The 21286-nt window shown below is 40.2% G+C and overlaps 1 protein-coding gene across 1 annotated transcript in view; it reads right to left on the bottom strand.

Annotated features, from left to right (window-relative positions):
* Nucleotides 1-21012, bottom strand: part of LOC117379592 (ATP-binding cassette sub-family D member 2-like) — a 29727-nt gene extending 8715 nt beyond the window's left edge. The window contains exons 1-6 of the mRNA XM_033976305.2: nucleotides 19952-21012; nucleotides 16837-17017; nucleotides 11638-11759; nucleotides 4607-4769; nucleotides 3432-3526; nucleotides 755-900 (exon numbers count right to left, since the gene is read on the bottom strand). Coding sequence (XP_033832196.1) covers nucleotides 755-900; nucleotides 3432-3526; nucleotides 4607-4769; nucleotides 11638-11759; nucleotides 16837-17017; nucleotides 19952-20881 — 1637 coding nt within the window. The 5' untranslated portion in view covers nucleotides 20882-21012. The remainder of the gene's footprint in view (nucleotides 1-754; nucleotides 901-3431; nucleotides 3527-4606; nucleotides 4770-11637; nucleotides 11760-16836; nucleotides 17018-19951) is intronic.
* Nucleotides 21013-21286: the final 274 nt, after the last annotated feature.

Below are 21286 nucleotides of genomic sequence, written 5' to 3' on the forward strand. Positions count from 1 at the left end.
TAAACAAAGCCGGGGTAAAAAAGTGAGTGTTATGTTTGCGTCGCAGTGAGTTGTGCGTCATTGCTGTTGAGTTGTGTGTCATTGCTGTTGTGTTGCTGTTGTGCGTCGTTGCTGTTGTGTTGTGCGTCGTTGCTGTTGTGCGTCGTTGCTGTTGTGTTGTGCGTCGTTGCTGTTGTGCGTCGTTGCTGTTGTGCGTTGTTGCTGTTGCGTTGTGCGTCGTTGCTGTTGTGTTGTGCGTCGTTGCTGTTGCGTGTCGTTGCTGTTGTGTTGTGCGTCGTTGCTGTTGTGTTGCTGTTGTGTGTCGTTGCTGTTGCGTTGTGTTGCTGTTGTGCGTCGTTGCTGTTGTGTTGCTGTTGTGCGTCGTTGCTGTTGTGTTGTGCGTCGTTGCTGTTGTGTTGTGCGTCGTTGCTGTTGTGTTGTGCGTCGTTGCTGTTGTGTTGCTGTTGTGCGTCGTTGCTGTTGTGTTGTGCGTCATTGCTGTTGTGTTGCTGTTGTGCGTCGTTGCTGTTGTGTTGCTGTTGTGCGTCGTTGCTGTTGTGTTGTGCGTCGTTGCTGTTGTTGTGCGTCGCTGCTGTTGTGCGTCGTTGCTGTTGTGTTGCTGTTGTGCGTCGTTGCTGTTGTGCGTCGTTGCTGTTGTGTTGTTGTTGTGCGTCGTTGCTGTTGTGTTGTGTTGTGCGTCGTTGCTGTTGTGTGTCGTTGCTGTTGTGTTGTGTTGTGCGTCGTTGCTGTTGCGTTGCGCTGAATCGGCCTGTACCTCTGTGGGATGTAGAACATGTGCTGAGGGGACGGTTTGTGCAGACGACCTCCATAAACGGGCCACAGACCGCTCAGGATCCTGAACAGAGAGCTCTTCCCACAACCGTTTGGTCCAGTGATGAGCAGGTGCATGGAGTCCTCCACCTGGAACGCACACAACGCACACAACACACACAACACACACAACACACAAAACAGCGACGTCACTACATTAAAGGGGCTATATCACACAAAACTGACTCTTCTGAGGTTTAAGTCATGTTTTAATGCTGTTATCTCCTCAAAAACAGACCTGGAGTTGTGTTTTGTTTCATGAGTCACACTTTATTATTCGTCTGTAACATCTCCAAAGCTCAAAATGCTCTATTCCACCTTGTGATGTCATCAAGTGATAACTTTCATGCTAACTTTTACCTTTAGTTCAGCAGAAATTGCCAATTCCAGAGGCTGAAATGATCCAAATTATTCTAGAAATGAAGGTGGGTGGAGTTTAAAAACACTTCCTGTATCACCACTTGATGACATCACAAGGTGGAACAGAGCGTTTTCAATCTGAGAGAAGAACTCAGCCTAAATATGTAGAATTTCTGTGTTAAACGTGTGTGAATGAAACAGAAAAAAAACACAACTCCAGGTCTGTTTGTGACGAGGAAACGACAGAACAGATCAGAAAATAGCGTAATAAACACTTTAATGTGAATTTAAAGTTTGAACGCTCAGCTGTGGATCTAATGTATGAAAAAGTGCAGCTATAAAGCTGTCATGATGCCTGTTTTGCCTGTCCTCCTGTGTTCTCTCTCCCTCCCCTACCTGTTTGCCTGGAGCTGGGCGGAGTTCCTGACTCCTCCCGCACGCACCTGGAGCGCATCAGCGCAATTACCCGCACCTGCTGCCGAGTATATGAGGGCTCGGCAGAAGACACTTGGGGCCAGACCGTCCGTGTGTCAACGTGATTATACCTGCTCTGTTTTTGCATTTTTGTCTCTTGTCCTTTTTGATGCTCATTGGAGTTTTTGCCACCTTCCAGATTCCTGCTCTTGCTCGTTCCCGCTCCTGCCTCTGCGCCCCGGTACAGTCGACCCTCTGCTTTGCCTCCTGCCCTTGTCTTGGTCTCCGGCTTGCTTCCCGTCTCCTGCTCTGGCTCCCGCTCTCTGGATTTCCCCTGCTCAGTCTTCCCTGGTCCTGTCCTTGGTCTCGTTGTGCTCCGGTCCTGGTTCTCCTGCTCCTGCCCTGCCCTACGCCCATCTGGTCTGCCTCCCGCTACCTACGTCCCGTGTATGATAAATGAACTATCTGAACTGTCTTTTGCACAAACTGTAAATAAACACTGTCAACTTGCCCCGAGTCTGCACTCCTTGGTCCACACCTGCACTAGCCGTTATGACAAAAGCACTTTAAATGGGACATATTACGCAAATTCAGCCTTTGAGAGCTTTTAACCATGCTATACCAGTTTTTCCTTTTCATCTACACACTCAAAGTTCTATTTAAAGTAAGTAATATTTATTTGCTTTCAATTAAAATGACAAATCACTCAAAACTCACTGTCATGGAGTGTTTCTCTGTTCTAATGCCGTTTCCTCGTCACAAACAGACCTGGAGTTGTGTTTTCTTGTTTCATTCACACACGTTTAACACACAAACGCTGCAGATTTACGCTGAAAACACTCTGTTCCACCTTGTGATGTCATCGTGTGGCCATACAGGAAGTGCTCCGGTGTGTTTTTAAACTCCACACACCTTCATTTCTAGAATCATCTGGATCATTTCCGCCTTGGAACTTTCAATCTCTACTGAACTAAAGCTAAAAAGGTAAGACGTTAACTTGTAAAACTACCACCTGATGACATCACAAGGTGGAACGGAGCGTTTTGAGCTTTGGAGATGTGGATTTTGTGATAAAAAAGCTACTCAAACATGTGGAAATGAAACGAAACACAACTCCAGGTCTGTTTTTGATGCGCTAACAACATAACACGATTTAAACCTCACAAGACTAAATTTTGCGTAATATAGAACCTTTTAAACCATTTATATATCCCACCACCTGCATCTTAAGGGAATTACGTCCATTTTACGTCGTGAAAATGGGACGTCTATTACCCTAAACTGGTTCGTCGATGCCGTTTGCGTCAACTAATATCATAACAATCATAATATTTCACTTTAATGATACGGAAAAGGAATAAACCTGGACAAACACAACATGGAGGTGACACTTAATGAGACCAACGGGGGAAACTGTGTCGGCCGCGTCCTAAGACACAGCCCCCGGTGAACGTGCTCTACTGGGATTAAAAAAAAAACTCTACGCACAAAGAGACGGAGCACAACCTGAAACAGACCGTGAGGAGAAGATGGAATAATATGGGAATTATAGCGTAAAGAGCAGGATTTAAAACGAATTTACGCTCGTTTGACTGTTTTTTATGCATTTATCTTAGGCCGACGCTTCTGTTTATTTAATTTAAAGCCGCACAGAGCAGTTTTTTATGATTTTCTGTGTAATTCTGTGCAGTTTTCTGTGTAATTCTGTCCAGTTTTCTGTGTAATTCTGTGCAGTTTGAAGCCTAAATTGTGCGATAAAGTACGGCAGTCGACATGTATTCGGTTTATTTACTTTGTTTTAACACTGGAAGCGGCGTAGAAAGAGGAAATTGTGTGTTTTTCCTCACCTGAAAGTTCAAGCAGGACACCACAACGTCTCCATTTGGTGTAATAATGGGCACGTTCTCACACACGATGCCCTGGTCCACGTCGATCACTTCCCCTGAACAAACACGAAAGAAGGAAACATTATTTTAACTCATGTTTTCACACAAATATGAGGCTATCTCTTCATAAACGATTACAAAACTGTTATGTTTCTTGTTTTACTTTTACTTTAGAGATTATATTTGTTTATAATCTGCGTTGGACATAACGGATACTTCGCTTAGTCTATGTAATCTCGGATTTGGAGGTCAAAGGTCACTTTCTTCCAGCGTATTCTTTAAATCTATGCATAAAAAAGCAGCTGTTTATGATGGGACTAAACCAGAGCTAAACATGGACTAAACCAGGACTAAACCAGGACTAAACCAGGACTAAACCAGGACTAAACCACAGGACTAAACCAGGACTAAACCAGAGCTAAACATGGACTAAACCAGAGCTAAACCAGGACTAAACCAGGACTAAACCAGGACTAAACCAGGACTAAACCAGGACTAAACCAGGACTAAACCAGGACTAAACCAGGACTAAACCAGGACTAAACCACAGGACTAAACCAGGACTAAACCAGAGCTAAACCAGGACTAAACCAGGACTAAACCAGAGCTAAACCAGGACTAAACCACAGGACTAAACCAGGACTAAACCAGAGCTAAACATGGACTAAACCAGAGCTAAACCAGGACTAAACCAGGACTAAACCAGGACTAAACCAGGACTAAACCAGGACTAAACCAGGACTAAACCAGGACTGAACCAGGACTAAACCAGGACTAAACATGTTGAATCAGTGTTTTCAGTTTTATGCAGCTAAAACCTGGAACTAAAAGAGTTTTATGTCGTTAATTTTATCAAGATTATTTATGTTTTGCCAACGTTTAGATCAGGGGCAAACGCTCTACCAACTGAGCCACTGTGGCCCTTTTCAGTAAAGATCTCCAGAGTCGATCCTCTGTCAGTAAAAGCACGAGGTTTGGAGCAGAGTTTAGACATTTTAGAGGATGAACTTTGGCTTTTTTATTATTAAATGTTTATCTTGTTCATGTTCAGGAAATTAATAATGAAATTCTTTTTGATTTTTTTGTTAATAACACAAAATGTAAGACACAAACTGATATTTTGTGCGTTTACCGACCCCTGATCTCCAGCGGTCCGTCGATGTGCATCCCCGGTTTGCTCTTCTTCTCCCCTCCTGCGGTTGCCGTTAGCGACGACCGTTTGTAAATGCCCTTCTGGACGTCCTCGAACACCACGAACATGTTGTGCACCCGAGCCGTGTATCCCGCCAGCTCTGTGACCTGGAGGGGGGTGAGAGGTCAAAGGTCAGGGCATGTTTATTTATATAAGGCAAACGTACAAAAGTGTGGAACTGGAAAAATGATATTAAACTCAGTAAACGCATGACGCTTGGATGTGTAACTGTCAGATTGCAGACTTGTTGACTTGTTTAAAGCCTTAATGTTCTTATCTTGAATCAAAATGGCGAAATAAAAACCCCAGGATCATGTAGAGGGTTAATACGAACATTTAAGACCAAAATGACGAGTCTGAGGCAGCAGGTACAGAGAGAGGGGACTCAGTTTTTCAAAAAAAATTTAAAATAAACTCAAAATAACAATATAAATAATAAAATAAATAATAATAATAAAAAACCAACTCAAAATAACACAAAATAAATAAAAAATACCAAAAAAACAAAATAAAAAAAACTCAAAATAAAAAATAAATAAATAATTAAAAATACCCCCAAAAAAACCTTCAAAATAATAAAAAAAATAAAATAAATAAATAAATAAAATAAAAATAAGAATACAAAAAAAAAAAAAAAAAAAAAAAACAACTAAAAAAACTAAAAAAAAACTTCAAAATAATAATAAAAAAACAAAAAACAAAAAAAAAAAAACAACTTAAAAATAAACTCAAAAATGATCGCTAGGATCATGTAGAGGGTTAATATGAACATTTAAGACCAAAATGACGAGTCTGACAGCAGCAGGTACAGAGAGTGGGGACAGTTTATCAATAGAAAGTGAATTGGAGCCAGAGTCGATGGAGCTCACAAACAGGAAGTGATCATGTGCACACTTCCTGTTTAGAACGCGGCGGCTAGCGGGTTAGCTATGTCCAACAGTTTACAGACGTATTGTTCAAAAACAGTGAGTTTCCCATTGACTTAGTGTCTCTAAACACAAACGAGTGAAGAGACTGAAGCTAAAGATCAACAGATGGAGGATTAATCACACACTAAGCCCCGAGAGACACTGGACAAGTACACACACACACACACACACAGACATACACACAAACATGGACACACAAACACACAGAGACACACACATAAACACACACACAGACACACACACACCCACACATGGACACACAAACACACAGAAACACACACATAAACACACACACAACACACACACAGAGACATACACACAAACATGGACACACAAACACACAGAGACACACACATATAACACACGCACACACAGAGAGACATACACACAAACATGGAGACAAACACACAGAGACACACACATATAACACACACACACACAGAGACATACACACAAACATGGACACACAAACACACACAGACACACAGAGACACACACATATAACACACACACAGACACATACACACAAGCATGGAGACACAAACACACAGAGACACACACATATAACACACACACACACACACCCACAGACATACACACAAACATGGAGACACAAACACACAGAGACACACAGAGACACACAGAGACACACAGAGACACACACAGAGAGACAGAGACACAAACACAGTGACACACACACATACATACACACAAACATGGAGACACAAACACACAGAGACACACACATACAGAGGCATACATGCACAAACATACACATGCACACACAGAAACACAAAGACACAAATACAAGGAGATGCACACACACAGACACCCCGACACATACACACACACACGGAGATACACACAAACAGAGACACACACATACGGAGAGACACACACACATGCATACACACGGAGACACACACACACTCAGACACACAGAGAGACACACAGAGAAACACAGGCAGATACACACACACACAGATACACACAAACATACACAGAGAGACACACACAGAGACATACACACACAGATACACACAGACATACACAGATGCAGACGCGCGTGCACACACAGAGATACACACCCACACACAGACACGCACACACACACTGCTGGTTGACCTAGTGACATCAGAGACATGGAGGGAAAGAGGAAGTGACTCTGAGTCTGAGTCGAGTTTCACATTAAATAAAAATCAAACAGAAAGAACTGGACGAATCAGAGAGAACACACAGTGTGATTTAGGACGCACAAAGTTTAAACTGTAAAGTTTTAAGACCTGTACATCTGCTACACTCATTTAACACTTAAGATGTCTGTGTCGTCTCAAATGTAAACCTCCTTTTTGTTGTGTTTTCTTGCTTTTTTTTTTATGTGCTCGGGGAAATGAATCTTAATTTGAAAATATCAGTAGTTAATTTAATCACGATAATAATGTGAGTTCCTGTTTTCCGTCTGAACTCTCGAGTGAACAGCCCGGAGGCGACACTCACAGCCTCTGCAAGGTTAAATTAATGTTTGAGCTGCTCTAGAAAGAACACAAGCACAACACGAGAAAGAAAAACACGCACAACAAGGACAAATCTGGATTTAAAGACACAAAAGTGAAATAAAAACCCCAGGATCATGTAGAAAAAACGAACATTTAAGACCAAAATGACGAGTCTGACAGCAGCAGAGACAGAGAGAGGAGACAGTTTTACAAAAAAAAAAGAAAAATAAATAAATAAAATAAACAAACAAACAAAAAAATAATAATAATATAAATAACAAAAAAATAATAATAAAAATTAAAAAAAACAATAACTAAAAAATAAATAAATAAAATAAACAAACAAACAAAAAAATAATAATAATATAAATAACAAAAAAATAATAATAAAAATTAAAAAAAACAATAACTAAAAAATAAATAAATAAAATAAACAAACAAACAAAAAAATAATAATATAAATAACAAAATAATAATAATAATAATAAAAAATAAAACAAAACTAGTTACAAGAACTGGGAGCTTACAAGAAAAAAATGCATCACTCAGTTTATGTGGATTGTTCAGCAAAATAATAATTCTTCACCCAAAATGGAGAAGTTCTAGTCGGGCTGATTTACTTGATCCACTTGGTTCAAATATTATAAAATGAGTTCCTTTGGACGTTTATTGTGTAAGTTTAGCTTTTCCATCCTAAATATTTCAAATACTACATCAATCCTCTGAAGATGGAGCAGGATTCAGTCATTTTTTAGTGATTTGCAACAGCTTTTTATCACTTCTCTGCTCCAAAAGAGAGAGCAGACCTAAATACAGAAGAATGTGTGTTTTTTAAGATATGAAAAACACAATGAGCACAAAATATTAGTGCATTAGTGTAAAGTAGCTCAGGTTTATACGATCTGTCTGTTGTGATCTGGACATTTCACTCACTTTAGTCAGTGTTTGAGTTTAAATAAGAATGTGATCCACAGTGAAATTACACTGAGTCGACAGCGTGTGGAGACATGAAACTGCACAAAACTCATGTCGGAGCAACTGAGATATTTCTGCAATGTGACGCCCCAAGAACAGAAATTTAACACTTCAGGGTAAGGCCAGAAATAAAAAATAAAAAACCCCGCAACAGGCGAAATCCGTGAAGTATCAGCTTTATTTTTGACATTATTCTGTATGTTTTTGTCTGTAAAACCCCTCACCACACACTTTATACACTTTTCTCACACGGGCGTTAACATTTTCTCACATTTCTCTCTCGTTTAAACTCTCTCAAAGTTCAAACCTTCGTAGGCGTCTTTGTCGGTGCAGAACGTTTCATCGACATTGTGGGTTTTGTCGGGGAGAAAACAAATTGCAAACGTACAGCACTTCAGAGTCACACTGAGATCCAACGTTTATGTAAATTTGTCTGAACACATTCTGTACTGGACAGGAGACACGGCACGGAGGAGACTGATGGACAATGGTCTACAGTCCAACAGCCAATCAGGACGCACGACACAATGGTCTACAGTCCAACAGCCAATCAGGACGCACAACACAATGGTCTACAGTCCAACAGCCAATCAGGACGCACGACACAATGGTCTACAGTCCAACAGCCAATCAGGACGCACGACACAATGGTCTACAGTCCAACAGCCAATCAGGACGCACGACACAATGGTCTACAGTTCAACAGCCAATCAGGACGCACGACACAATGGTCTACAGTCCAACAGCCAATCAGGACCCAGGAGACAATGCAAAGAAAGAATGAAAAAAGAAGAAAAGAAAAAGGGAAGGAAGAAAGGAAGGAAAGAGGCAGGGAAAGAAGGAAGGAAAGAAAGAAACAAAGAAAAAAGAAACAAAGAAGAAACAAAGAAAGAAAGAAAGAAAGAAAGAAGAAAGGGAGGAAGGAAGGAAGGAAAGAATGAAGGAAGGAAGAAAAGAAAGAAAGAGGGAAAGAAACAGAAAAAATAAATAAAGAAGAAAGAAAGAAAAAACAAGAAGGAAGGAAGGAAAGAAAGAAACAAAGAAAAAAGAAAGAAAGAAGAAAATAGAAAGAAAGAAGAAAGGGAGGAAGAAAGGAAGGAAGAAAAGAAAGAAAGAAGGAAAGAAACAGAAAAAACAAATAAAGAAGAAAGAAAGAAAGAAAGAACAAGAAGGAAGGAAGGAAGGAAAAAAAGAAACAAAGAAAAAAGAAAGCAAGAAAGAAAGAAAAAAGAAGGAAGGGAGGAATGAAGACAAGAGGGTGGGAGGGAAGGAAGGAAAGAAAGAAACAAAGAAAAAGACTCGCTCTAATAATCTCCTCATGTTTAAAATGAATCTAACAGACTCAGACCTTGTGTCGTGAAAACTGAACCGCGACAGAGTGAGGGACAAATCAGGTGTAAAATAAAATCTTTAACCTAATATTAACACTGATGCGTATAAAAAAAACAACAAAAACACTCTCTTACTCTCCAAAAATACGATTATATACAGACTTAGGGTTAGACTTAGCTTAATCGTGTTACGTTTAGCCAAAAATACTCACTATACATAAACAGAAATGTGCAAATCCTCATTGATAAAACTCACATGAACAAACAACGACGCTCGTGACCTTTGCCCTTCCAAAATCCTGAGAAAAACACAGAGTACACCTACGATCAAAACATTTGGACAAGAACCAACCAGAGTCCTCAAATCCCCAAATAAAACTTAAAATGCACCAGAGAAGAAGAGACACGGCGAGAACGATTTAAATTCAAGGGGGAACAGTTTGGCCCATGCACCGAACAAGGAAATCCATTGAGCGAATTGTATTAATCACTGCCAACTCTGTGAAGTGCAGTAGAGGCTGTGGAGACTTTAATAAACAGGGAATAAGACGATTAGAGACGCTGAAAATACACAAAAATAACAAATATGTACCTCTATGTACAACTAAGACATTCATTCATGTTTTAAAGGGCCCATAATACACTTTTTTTTCCGATCTTTCTATGTTATAATGTTGTTTTCTCGTCAAAAACATACCTGGAGTTTTGTTTCATTCACACAAACAAACCTGCATATTTAGCCTGAGTTCTTCTCTCAAACTGAAAACACTCTGCTCCACCTTGTGATGTCATCGCGTGGTAAAAACAGGAAGTGCTCCAGTGTGTTTTTAAACTCCACACACCTTCATTTCTAGAATCATTTGGGCCATTTCAGAACCTGTAATTGCCCAAATCTATTAAACTAAAAGTAAAAAAAGGAGCTGTTAACTCGAAAACTACCACTTCATGACATCACAAGGTGGAACGGAGCATTTTGAGGTTTGGAAAACACAGCTCCAGGTCTGTTTTTTGACGAGGAAACAGCATTATAACATGATTTAAAGCTCATTAGAGTCAGTTTTGTGTAATATAACAACATTAAAACAAGGTAATAACACAATTTTCTTCTTTGTGGCGTCTCCAGAGTAAATAATCTGCCTCTGTAAGTAAAATCTGTTGTGTTGTACGTTACGTTATTATATTTATTACATAACCCTTTTGTCCAAACAAGATACTGCTGAAAAATGGCAAACTGTCACATTTTTATACAGCGCTTTCCCACGTTCAAGTCACTCAAATCGCTTTACATCAAGGAACTACACACACATTCATAGCGGGATTCGAACCGGCAACCTTCCGTTCAGTGGACAAACTACTACAACTACTGCTACTCTCACCTCTCGAGCAATTTTATTTGTTTCTGTTTAATTTGGACGGGAAAACAAATGAGGAAATATAAAAATCTGCAAAAATCTTCTGTATCGTTCATGGGGTTAGGTTTCGAGTCACGGGCGCCATTTTGAGGACTTTTCACTATTCAAATCTATGGAGAGGCAAGTCCCTTCACTGTACGAATGCATGTTTTCTTTATTTTTTTCATAAAATTTTTGTTTCAGGGAGAACACATATTGTACAGACACATTTCTTCCGGTCCAAATATAAAAAAAAAATTATAGAAATATATAAAATAAAATAAATAAATGAAAAATAAAATAAAACAAAACAAAATTCAATAATAAATAAATAAATAAAATTAAATAAAATAACTACTGCTACTGTCACCTCTTGAGTAATTTTATTTGTTTCTGTTTAATTTGGACGGAAAAACAAATGAGCAAATATAAAAATCTGCGAAAATTCATGGGGTTAGGTTTCGAGTCACGGGCGCCATTTTGAGGACTTTTCACTAGTCAAAATATAAAGACGAATACAGACAAAAATAGACAATTTAGAGCCGGAAGGAGCCAAACATCAGGGCCTGTGAGTAAAACATTTAACTAAAAAACTGTTAATAATCTGGAAATTTAATAATCTGACACCTGCTCCTGTTTTTAATGTTTTATATGAACTTGTTTACGTGTTCGTTTTGCGTGTTTTTCTGCTCGTTTTGTATTTTAAACATGAAAAACAGACCCTGATTGTTCACTTTGGGTTTATCTCTATAAATAAAGACACAAAATTAAGGTAGAACTGTACAAAATGAATATAACAAATTATTATAATGAATATAACCATAGAGGATCCGCCTTAACGTCTGTGTGTTACCTCTTTGTACGAGGACATGATTCGCTCGATGGCGTCGGCGCCGGAGGCCAGGAGGTTCCTCGCCGTCGTGAAGGCCTCTGTCCGCTCGCTCACCATCACCTGAGGCTGTCCGTCTGCGGCCGCTGCACGAAACACAATGGGGCTCAGAAAACGGGGGAAACAGCGATGCACGAGAGGCGGCGAGAGCGACCGCAATCGAATTGAAATGTGAATATTTGAACATTATTTTCTTCTCAAACAGCTGAATATTGGGGCTTATTCAGCATAAAAATGTCTAACGCTGTAGTTTAGATTTGTACAAACAAGTTCTGAAATGTCCCTGTGTGTCAGATGCCCTCCCTGTGTGTGTGTCCATGGGGCTTATTCAGCATAAAAACATGTAACCTTGTAATTTAGATCCGTACAAATGTGTTCTGAAATGTCCCTGTGTGTCAGATGCCCTCCCCTTGTGTGTCAGATGCCCTCACTGTGTGTCAGATGCCCTTCCTGTGTGTGTCCATGGGGGCTTATTCAGCATAAAAACATGTAACCTTGTAGTTTAGCTCTATACAAACATGTTCTGAAATGTCCCTGTGTGTCAGATGCCCTCCCTGTGTGTCTGATGCCCTCCCTGTGTGTCAGATGCCCTCCCTGTGTGTGTCCATGGGGCCTTATTCTGTATAAAAACGTCTAATGCTATAGTTTAGATCCGTACAATTGTATTCTGAAGTGTCCCTATGTCTTAAATGCCCCCTCTGTGTATCAGATGCCCTCCCTATGTGTCAAATGCCCTCCCCCTGTGTATCAGATGCCCTCCCTGTGTCTCCATGGGGGCTTATTCACCATAAAAACGTCTAACCGTGTAGTTTAGATCTTTACAAACATGTTCTGAAAAGTGATTCTTGTGTTAGTTTGTCCGCTCATGCTTCAGTCATTTTGTCAGTTTTTCAAGAGGGATTTAAAATGATAGCGTCAAACACAATCCTGTTATTAAAACACATTTCAAATCTAACCATAATTGCTGTAAAAAATTGATTTGATATTCTTCCTAATTCGTTCAGCTCTATGGATATGGCTCTGACTCCCGAAATCAAAATTTTCCCGATAGACTTTTCAAATTAAATACATTTACATTAAATACTTACTTAAATGAAATAAATAAGTACAATTAAATAAATAATTTCCAAACGCAGCAAAACAAAAAAGCATGATGTGGGCTGGTAAACTTTGCAAAATCTAATATCAATATAACTTAGTTCAAAATGTAGTTGTGAAACTCAACAAGTTTCAAGTTTTAAATATTCCACCTTTTACTTTTGTAACTATTATCCTTATTAACATATGACCATAGACTGTTAATATAAATGGACGTAGCTAAACAGCTAGCTGCCATGATCCAAACAGGAAGCGAGGATGCGCGCGCTTCCTGCTCCATTAACTCTGGCTCCAATTCACTTTCTATTGTAAAATTGTGTCCTCTCTCTGTAACTTCTGTCAGACTCGTCATTTTGGTCTTAAATGTTCGTATTAACCCTCTACATGATCCTGGGGTTTTTATTTCACTATTGTGTCCGTAAATCAAGATATGAACATTAATAACAGACAAATCCGGCGCCTTCTTTCCCTGAGGTCGCTCCTGTTACTGTTAGCAACAGGTTTGATTGACAGCGTTGCTAAGTGTCCACTCCCTGCTAAACCTGCGTTTGGCTGTTAAATTATTATTATATTATTCTTTTTATTGTGTAATCTCTATTTTAACAGGACCCCCGGAAAACTAGTGCGTGTTAAACTGTCAGCTATTAAAAAAAAATGCTGTGTAAAATGAAGATTTAAATGTCATTTCTGAGGTGAACGTCACTAGATCTACACTTCTACCTCTTCTCCCTGGCATTTAATTCTAACTAGACTGAATATCTTGCTGTTTGATTGTTTTGTTTTATTGTTCTTTGCCTATTTCTGTATATTTTTCTTTTATTGTGCAGCACTTTCAGCAGCTTAAGTTCTATTTCAAATGTGCCGTATAAATAAAACTGAACTGCAAAAACAGCAAAGAGGATTATGGGTATTTTACTTCCGGAGGTGGGCGAGACTATAGAGCTTTAGTAAGAAGCCACAGATAAAATTTGAATCTCATTTCCACAGTAGAACTAAACGAAAGGGACTTATTCTAAAGAGAGTTATTTGAATGTAAGTGAAACACCAGCAGGGGGCGTAATTTATATGTTTAAAGGTTGTTTATTATGCAAAATGGACGCTTTAAACCATCGTAGAATGCTGTTATCTCATCAAAAACACACCTGGAGTTGTGTTTTGTTTAATTTACACATGTTTATTATTCGTCTGTAACATCTCCAAACCTCAAAATGCTCCGTTCCACCTTGTGATGTCATCAAGTGGTAGTTTTCAACCTTTTTAACAGCTCCTTTTGCCTTTAGTTCAGTCGAGATTGGGCAACTCCAGAGGCTGAAATCATCCAAATTATTCTAGAAATGAAGGCGTGTGGAGTTTAAAAACACAGCGGAGCACTTCCTGGTTTACCACACGATGACATCACAAGGTGGTACGGAGTGTTTTCGGTTTGAGAGAAGAACTTTGCGTGTTAAATGTGTGCGAATGAAACAAAAAAAACACAACTCCAGGTCTGTTTGTGACGAGGAAACAACATTAGAACGGATCAGAAAACAGCGTAACATGAGCGCTTTAAGATTAGACTGAAAACCCGCCTCTTCTCCCTGGTATTTAACGCGAGCTACACAGGATATACAGGTGTTTTATTGTTCTTTTCCTTTGTATCATGTTGTCTGTTTGTTTTTTATTGACTTTTATGTGAAGCACTTCGCTGTACTTAAGTAGATTTTACAGTGGATACGTTTTACTTTCTACTCCACTACATTTTTGAACAGGACTGAAAAGTAAAAAGTACTTTTCTTACGATTTGAGGAGTTATTTTTACCGTGTTCGTGTAAAAATCCTGACTAAAGTTTCCGAGTTCGAGCTTCGGCTTTGAGCGAAACAAAAATAAAAACACAAAATTCATAAGAAAAATTAAGACATTGATTCATTTTGTTACTGTGTCATTTTGAATCAATATCACCACATTTAATGAACAAAACTTGTGAAATACTTTTACTTTTTACTCTTAAAGTGCATTTTTAAACGAGTACAGTTGTCCTTTTGCGGTCTAGTTGTTTTCTTTATTTCTCTTTCTTTTTCCTTCCTTTCTTTCCTTCCTTCTGTTTCTTCCTTAATTTCTTTCTTTCTCTTTTTTCTTCCTTCCTTCCTTCCCTCCCTCATTTCCTTCCGTCCCTCCTTTCCTTCTTCCTTCCTTTCTTTCTTCCTTCGTTCCCTCCTTCTTCCTTTCTTCCCTCCCTCCTTTCCTTCTTCTTCTGCAAGTTGTTTTAAACGAGCGACAGAAATAAACTGGAATTAGACTATTTCCTCAACACAATTAGGTTTTTTTCTGGGGTAAATTTGCCGTCTGCATTTGACCCGTCCTTCAAATCTGCTGCCGTCAAATCTTGATCTACGTTAGCTGGATGTGTTATTCATTTATTGCAGCTCATATATATATATACATTTTAAATTTCGTACATTTAAAAGACTTTGCGGGGTAAATTCTGGTTGTGTTTTCGTTTCAATATTATCGTCTATCGCAGGAGTCACCAACACGGCGCCAGGTCGTTCTCAGGGACCACGCGTCGCCCCAGGACCGCTCTAAAAATAGCACTAGTCGCTAACGAGCACCCGCTAAAACTCTCTAAAACTGTATTTAATTGTGTTGCTATTCTTTTTTTTTAAGTACATTTACAGTGACGTAAATTTGAGAGGAAGGATGCGATTTCTACCCCCAAAAAGCACGGCAGATAAAAGAAAGGAAACTAATCATTTTCACAGTGACGAGGAGGAAGAGCTCGTTTTTTAATAAGGTGAAATAAAAATGTGCAGAGCGACTGTGGCGACGGCAAAAACGTGGAGAGACGCTTCAATACATGTCACGAAAACTACCATGTTTAATAATACAAAATCCAAACGTCACTGACACTTTTAAATCTTCAGTCGCTCCTATAATTCTTAAGTTAAACTCACCAAATTTTAGCAGTAGATAAACTGAACCTTCTGAGATTTTTGGCGATATATACGGTTATAATTGTTCACTTACACTTGAACTTATCACAACTTAAACTAGAGGAAGTAAAAATGACCTAAATAAAAAATATATATATATGTTATTAAGCATCCATCTTTTTTTTTTTAACTTTTATTTCATTTTCTAAAGTTTATTTGATTTTTTAAATTATTATTTGTCTGTTTTCTGTATTTTTTTTGATATATATTTTTTTACTTTTAGTTAATTTTTTTATTTTTATTTGTTTTCTGTAATTTTTTTGTGATATATACTTTTTTTTCCCTTTTATTTCATTGTTTTATGTCTATTTCAGTTTTTTTTTTTAATTATTTGTCTATTTTCTGTAATTTTTGAGATTTTTTTGTTGTTATTTTTTTTAAGATTATTTCATTTATTTATTTTATTTTTACTTCTTCTGTTAATCATTCCTCCATTTTGTGTTTGTCCCTGAACAGCCCGATCCAACACACTTTGCGTCACATTTAAATCATTTCCGGGCTTACGTCTCTTATTTGATCCTCGATATCACGTTTTAAGTCGTTTATTAAGTCGTCTGAGGTTTATTCACAAACACCTTTTCTTTAAGATCAACCCACAGGAAGAAATCGGGACTAGTCAGGTCTGTGGAGATCACATACTGCCCCCTGTCTTTGAAAAACACTTATTATTCCTTTAATGGCGTTTACGCTCGGGGCATCTCTGGTATTGGGTCGAATTTGACCCATGTGACTCAAAGTCCCACTGTACAATGAGGGCTCATTCCTCGGTGCTGTTTTTGCTCAGATTAATGTCGGAAGAGTCGTTCTAAATGCCAGAGAGTCATGATTTTTTATAAAATTAAAGATAAACCAGACAACTTTGTTAATTCAGATGTGTGTTATCACCCGTTTGTATAACTCAGTGCCCTTGAAGTAGCTCTCAGTTTCAAAAAAGTCACTGATTTCTGGTCTATCGTTTATATTTACTTCAAAATTTGTTATCGTGACAGGTCTAGTTTTGGGTAAAAGTGGGGAAACTTCAGGGACCTTCTTGGTGCGAGGCCAGAGTGCGTATTATAACTCCCTCGTTCTATTATTTATTCAAAGTCGTCTCACCGTTGTCAGCGAACCCGGTGGCGGTGATGATGGGCACGGCCACCATGACGAGTCCACTCCCGCTCCACACGTACTTCATGAGGAACTGTTCGATCATGATGTACCACAGGCGTTTGGACAGGATCAGGTTCATCTGGTCGGCGAGCGCTCGGTAACACTTCTGCAGCTGACGCATCTCCACCTGCAGAAAAAAACACGTTACAGCGAAAATAAAAGTATTAAAGCGCTGTACTTAAGTAGATTTTACAGTGGATACGTTTTACTTTCTACTCCACTACATTTTTGAGCAGGACTGAAAAGTAAAAAGTACTTTTCTTATGATTTGAGGGGTTATTTTTACCATGTTCGTGTAAAAATCCTGACTAAAGTTTCCGAGTTCGAGCTTCGGCTTTGAGCGAAACAAAAATAAAAACACAAAATTCATAAGAAAAATTAAGACATTGATTCATTTTGTTACTGTGTCATTTTGAATCAATATCACCACATTTAATGAACAAAACTTGTGAAATACTTTTACTTTTTACTCTTAAAGTGCATTTTTAAACGAGTACAGTTGTCCTTGGCTATATCGAGGTTCACCTTTCATGGTCTAGCTGCTTTCTTTATTTCTCTTTCTTTTTCCTTCCTTCCTCCTTTCCTTCCTTCCCTTCTCTGTCCTTCCCTCTTTCTTCCTTCCTTCTTTCCTTCCTTTCCTCCTTCCATCCTTCTTTCTTCCTTCCCTCCTTTCCTTCCTTCCCTCCCTCCTTTCCTTCCTTCCCTCCTTTCCTCCCTCCTTCCCTTCCTTCCCTCCTTTCCTTCCTTCCCTTCTTTTCCTTCCCTCCCTCCTTTCCTTCCTTCCCTCCTTTCCTTCCTTCCCTCCCTCCTTTCCTTCCTTCCCTCCCTCCTTCCCTTCCTTCCCTCCTTTCCTTCCTTCCCTTCTTTTCCTTCCCTCCCTCCTTCCCTTCCTTCCCTCCTTTCCTTCCTTCCCTTCTTTTCCTTCCCTCCCTCCTTTCCTTCCTTCCCTCCTTTCCTTCCTTCCCTTCCCTTCCCTCCCTCCTTTCTTTCCTTCCCTCCTTCTTCCTTCCCTTCTTTTCCTTCCCTCCCTCCTTTCCTTCCTTTGCTTCCCTCCCTCCCTTCCTTCCCTCCTTTGCTCCCCTCCTTCCTTTCCTTCCCTTCTTTTCCTTCCCTCCCTCGTTTCCTTCCTTCCTTCCCTTCTTTTTCTTCCCTCCCTCCTTTCCTTCCTTCCCTCCTTCTTTCCTTCCTTCCCTCCATCTTCCTTCCTCCCCCTCCTTTTTTCATTCTTTCTTTGCATTGTGTTCTGCGTCCTGATAAACGTTGGATCTCAGTGTGACTCTGAAGTGCTGTACGTTTGCGATTTGTTTTCTCCCCGACAAAAAACCCACAATGTCGATGAAACGTTCTGCACCGACAAAGACGCCTACGAAGGTTTGAACTTTGAGAGAGTTTAAACGAGAGAGAAATGTGAGAAAATGTTAACGCCTGTGTGAGAAAAGTGTATAAAGTGTGTGGTGAGGGGTTTTACAGACAAAAACATAGAGAATAATTGTAAAAATAAAGCTGATACTTCACGGATTTCGCCGATTGTGGGTTATTTTTAGAACGTAACCCCCGAGATAAACGAGGGACCAGTGTGTCATGATCAGACAGGATTGATATTTCGTTCCATCGTTCGTCTGCATCTCCAGAGAAGTGACCGTGGCCTTTTCGGCTCTTTCCAGGGTCCACCTCTTATTGACGCTGATTCCTCTGCAGATCAACACACGAGTCTCAGTCTAGACTCAGCACATTCAGACCTCGTAAACTCACTCACATAATTCCCTCACTCAGCTTTCTCCATCGTCATGGTAATAAGAATTAAAAAATTTGAGTTGCAGCTGTAAAACTCCTCACCACACACTTTATACACTTTTCTCACACGGGCGTTAACATTTTCTCACATTTCTCTCTCGTTTAAACTCTCTCAAAGTTCAAACCTTCGTAGGCGTCTTTGTCGGTGCAGAACGTTTCATCGACATTGTGGGTTTTGTCGGGGAGAAAACAAATTGCAAACGTACAGCACTTCAGAGTCACACTGAGATCCAACGTTTATGTAAATTTGTCTGAACACATTCTGTACTGGACAGGAGACACGGCACGGAGGAGACTGATGGACAATGGTCCACAGTCCAACAGCCAATCAGGACGCACGACACAATGGTCTACAGTCCAACAGCCAATCAGGACGCACAACACAATGCAAAGAAAGAAAGAAAAAAAAAAAGGAAAGAAGGAAAAAGAAATAAATAAAGAAATTAAAAAAGAAGGAAGGAAAGAAAGAAAGAAGGAAAGAAAGACAAAAAGAAAGAAAAAATATAGGAAGGAAGGAAGGAAAGACGGAAAAAGAAAGAAAGAAAGAAAAAAGGAAGGAAGGAAGAAGGTGGGAAGGAAAGAAACAAAGAAAAAAACAAAGAAAGAAAAAAGAAGAAAGAAAGGTAGGAAGGAAGGAAATAAATCTTGAGTTCACGTGTTCACTTTTCTATCCACACTGGCTCTAATAATCTCACTCCTCGTGTTTATACTAAATCTAACAGACTCAGACCTTGTGTCCTCTGTAGAACGCGACCTCCTCGTGTTTATACTAAATCTAACAGACTCAGACCTTGTGTCCTCTGTAGAACGCGATCTCCTCGTGTTTATAATAATCTAACAGACTCAGACCTTGTGTCCTCTGTAGAACGCGACCTCCTCGTGTTTATACTAAATCTAACAGACTCAGACCTTGTGTCCTCTGTAGAACGCGACCTCCTCGTGTTTATACTAAATCTAACAGACTCAGACCTTGTGTCCTCTGTAGAACGCGACCTCCTCGTGTTTATACTAAATCTAACAGACTCAGACCTTGTGTCCTCTGTAGAACGCGATCTCCTCGTGTTTATAATAATCTAACAGACTCAGACCTTGTGTCCTCTGTAGAACGCGACCTCCTCGTGTTTATACTAAATCTAACAGACTCAGACCTTGTGTCCTCTGTAGAACGCGACCTCCTCGTGTTTATACTAAATCTAACAGACTCAGACCTTGTGTCCTCTGTAGAACGCGACCTCCTCCTGTTTATAATAATCTAACAGACTCAGACCTTGTGTCCTCTGTAGAACGCGATCTCCTCCGCGTTGGCGATGATCCTGGAGTGCACGTATCGCAGGTATCCTTTCCTGTGCGCCTCCTCCGCCACCAGTTTACCAAACTTAGGGGAGCACGCCCTGAGAACTTTGGCCGTAGCAAACACCACCAGCCCGGCCAGGAGCGTGGGCCCGGAGGCGCTGGCCCCACGGGACCTGGCCGTCTGGATGAGGGTGTAGGAGGTGAGCATCACGTCCAGGATGGGCTTGGTGAGGTTGGAGTAGAGGTGCGCCACAGACTGAGAGAACATCATCACATCCTCGGTGAGAGACTGGTCCGGGTTGGCCAGTCTGCCGTCCATGTTGCTCACTTTGTAGTAGGTCTGGTCTGTGAAGTAGGTCCTGTAGGCATGGTCCACGAGCCGGGTGCGGAAGGCCAGGGCCAGTTTACACTCCAGGTACCGGATGGCGCTGTTCACGAAGGTGGCAGGGATGGCGATGAGGAGCCATTTGATCAGCTGCCACATGAAGCGTTTAGGTTTCTTTTCCACTATAGTTTTGACAATCTTACCGTCCAAACTGGCCACGTAAATAGACAGAAACGTCCTGGAGATGAGCGCCACAGAATGCAGCGACAGTAAACCTAATTCTCTGGACACGAGCTGAGGAAACAGGATTTTCCCCAGCTCCAGGATCTGTCTGAAGAACTCCGCGTTTACTCCCGGTGATGTCTTTTTCTCCTGTGCGTTTCCAGAGCAGATAGAGCCGTTCTCCGCTTTGGAAACCTGTCCGTTCGTGGCCGGCTCGCTGCGCTTCCTCAGACGCCTGCAGATGATGGGGCACAGGGTCTTGATGCCGTAGGCGGCCGCTGTTAGAAACACCGCTCTTTTCACCGCAGAGGAGCGCTCCCACCGCACTCGGGCCGCAGCGTCGAGGATCGAGGACATTTTGCTGATTTAGTTGTTTCTGCTGACGGACCGTGCAACAGCCATCCCCCCCTGAAAGCCGACTCACCACAGCCCCTGACGCCGCATTGATGAGAAGAGGCACCAGCTCCACCGCCACATCCTGAGAGCGCGCGGCTTCAGCGTAAAGTAAACACGCTGGACTTCCGGTGCGCGTCACTTCACAATAAAAACACACAGACGCACATCATAACACTGTAATAAGAACAAATAACTACCAGAACGGCGATTTACAATGAATGAAATAAATAAATAAACACAAAATTCAAAAATTAAAACAATTCAAAATAAAAAATAAATACATTAAAAAAATAAATAAATAAATAAATTACAAAAGATCTTTCGACCAATCAAGCAAATGAATCTAATGAATATACCTTTTATTAC

This window comes from Periophthalmus magnuspinnatus, chromosome 12, assembly GCF_009829125.3.
Source record: "Periophthalmus magnuspinnatus isolate fPerMag1 chromosome 12, fPerMag1.2.pri, whole genome shotgun sequence".
NCBI classification, from domain to species: domain Eukaryota; kingdom Metazoa; phylum Chordata; class Actinopteri; order Gobiiformes; family Gobiidae; genus Periophthalmus; species Periophthalmus magnuspinnatus.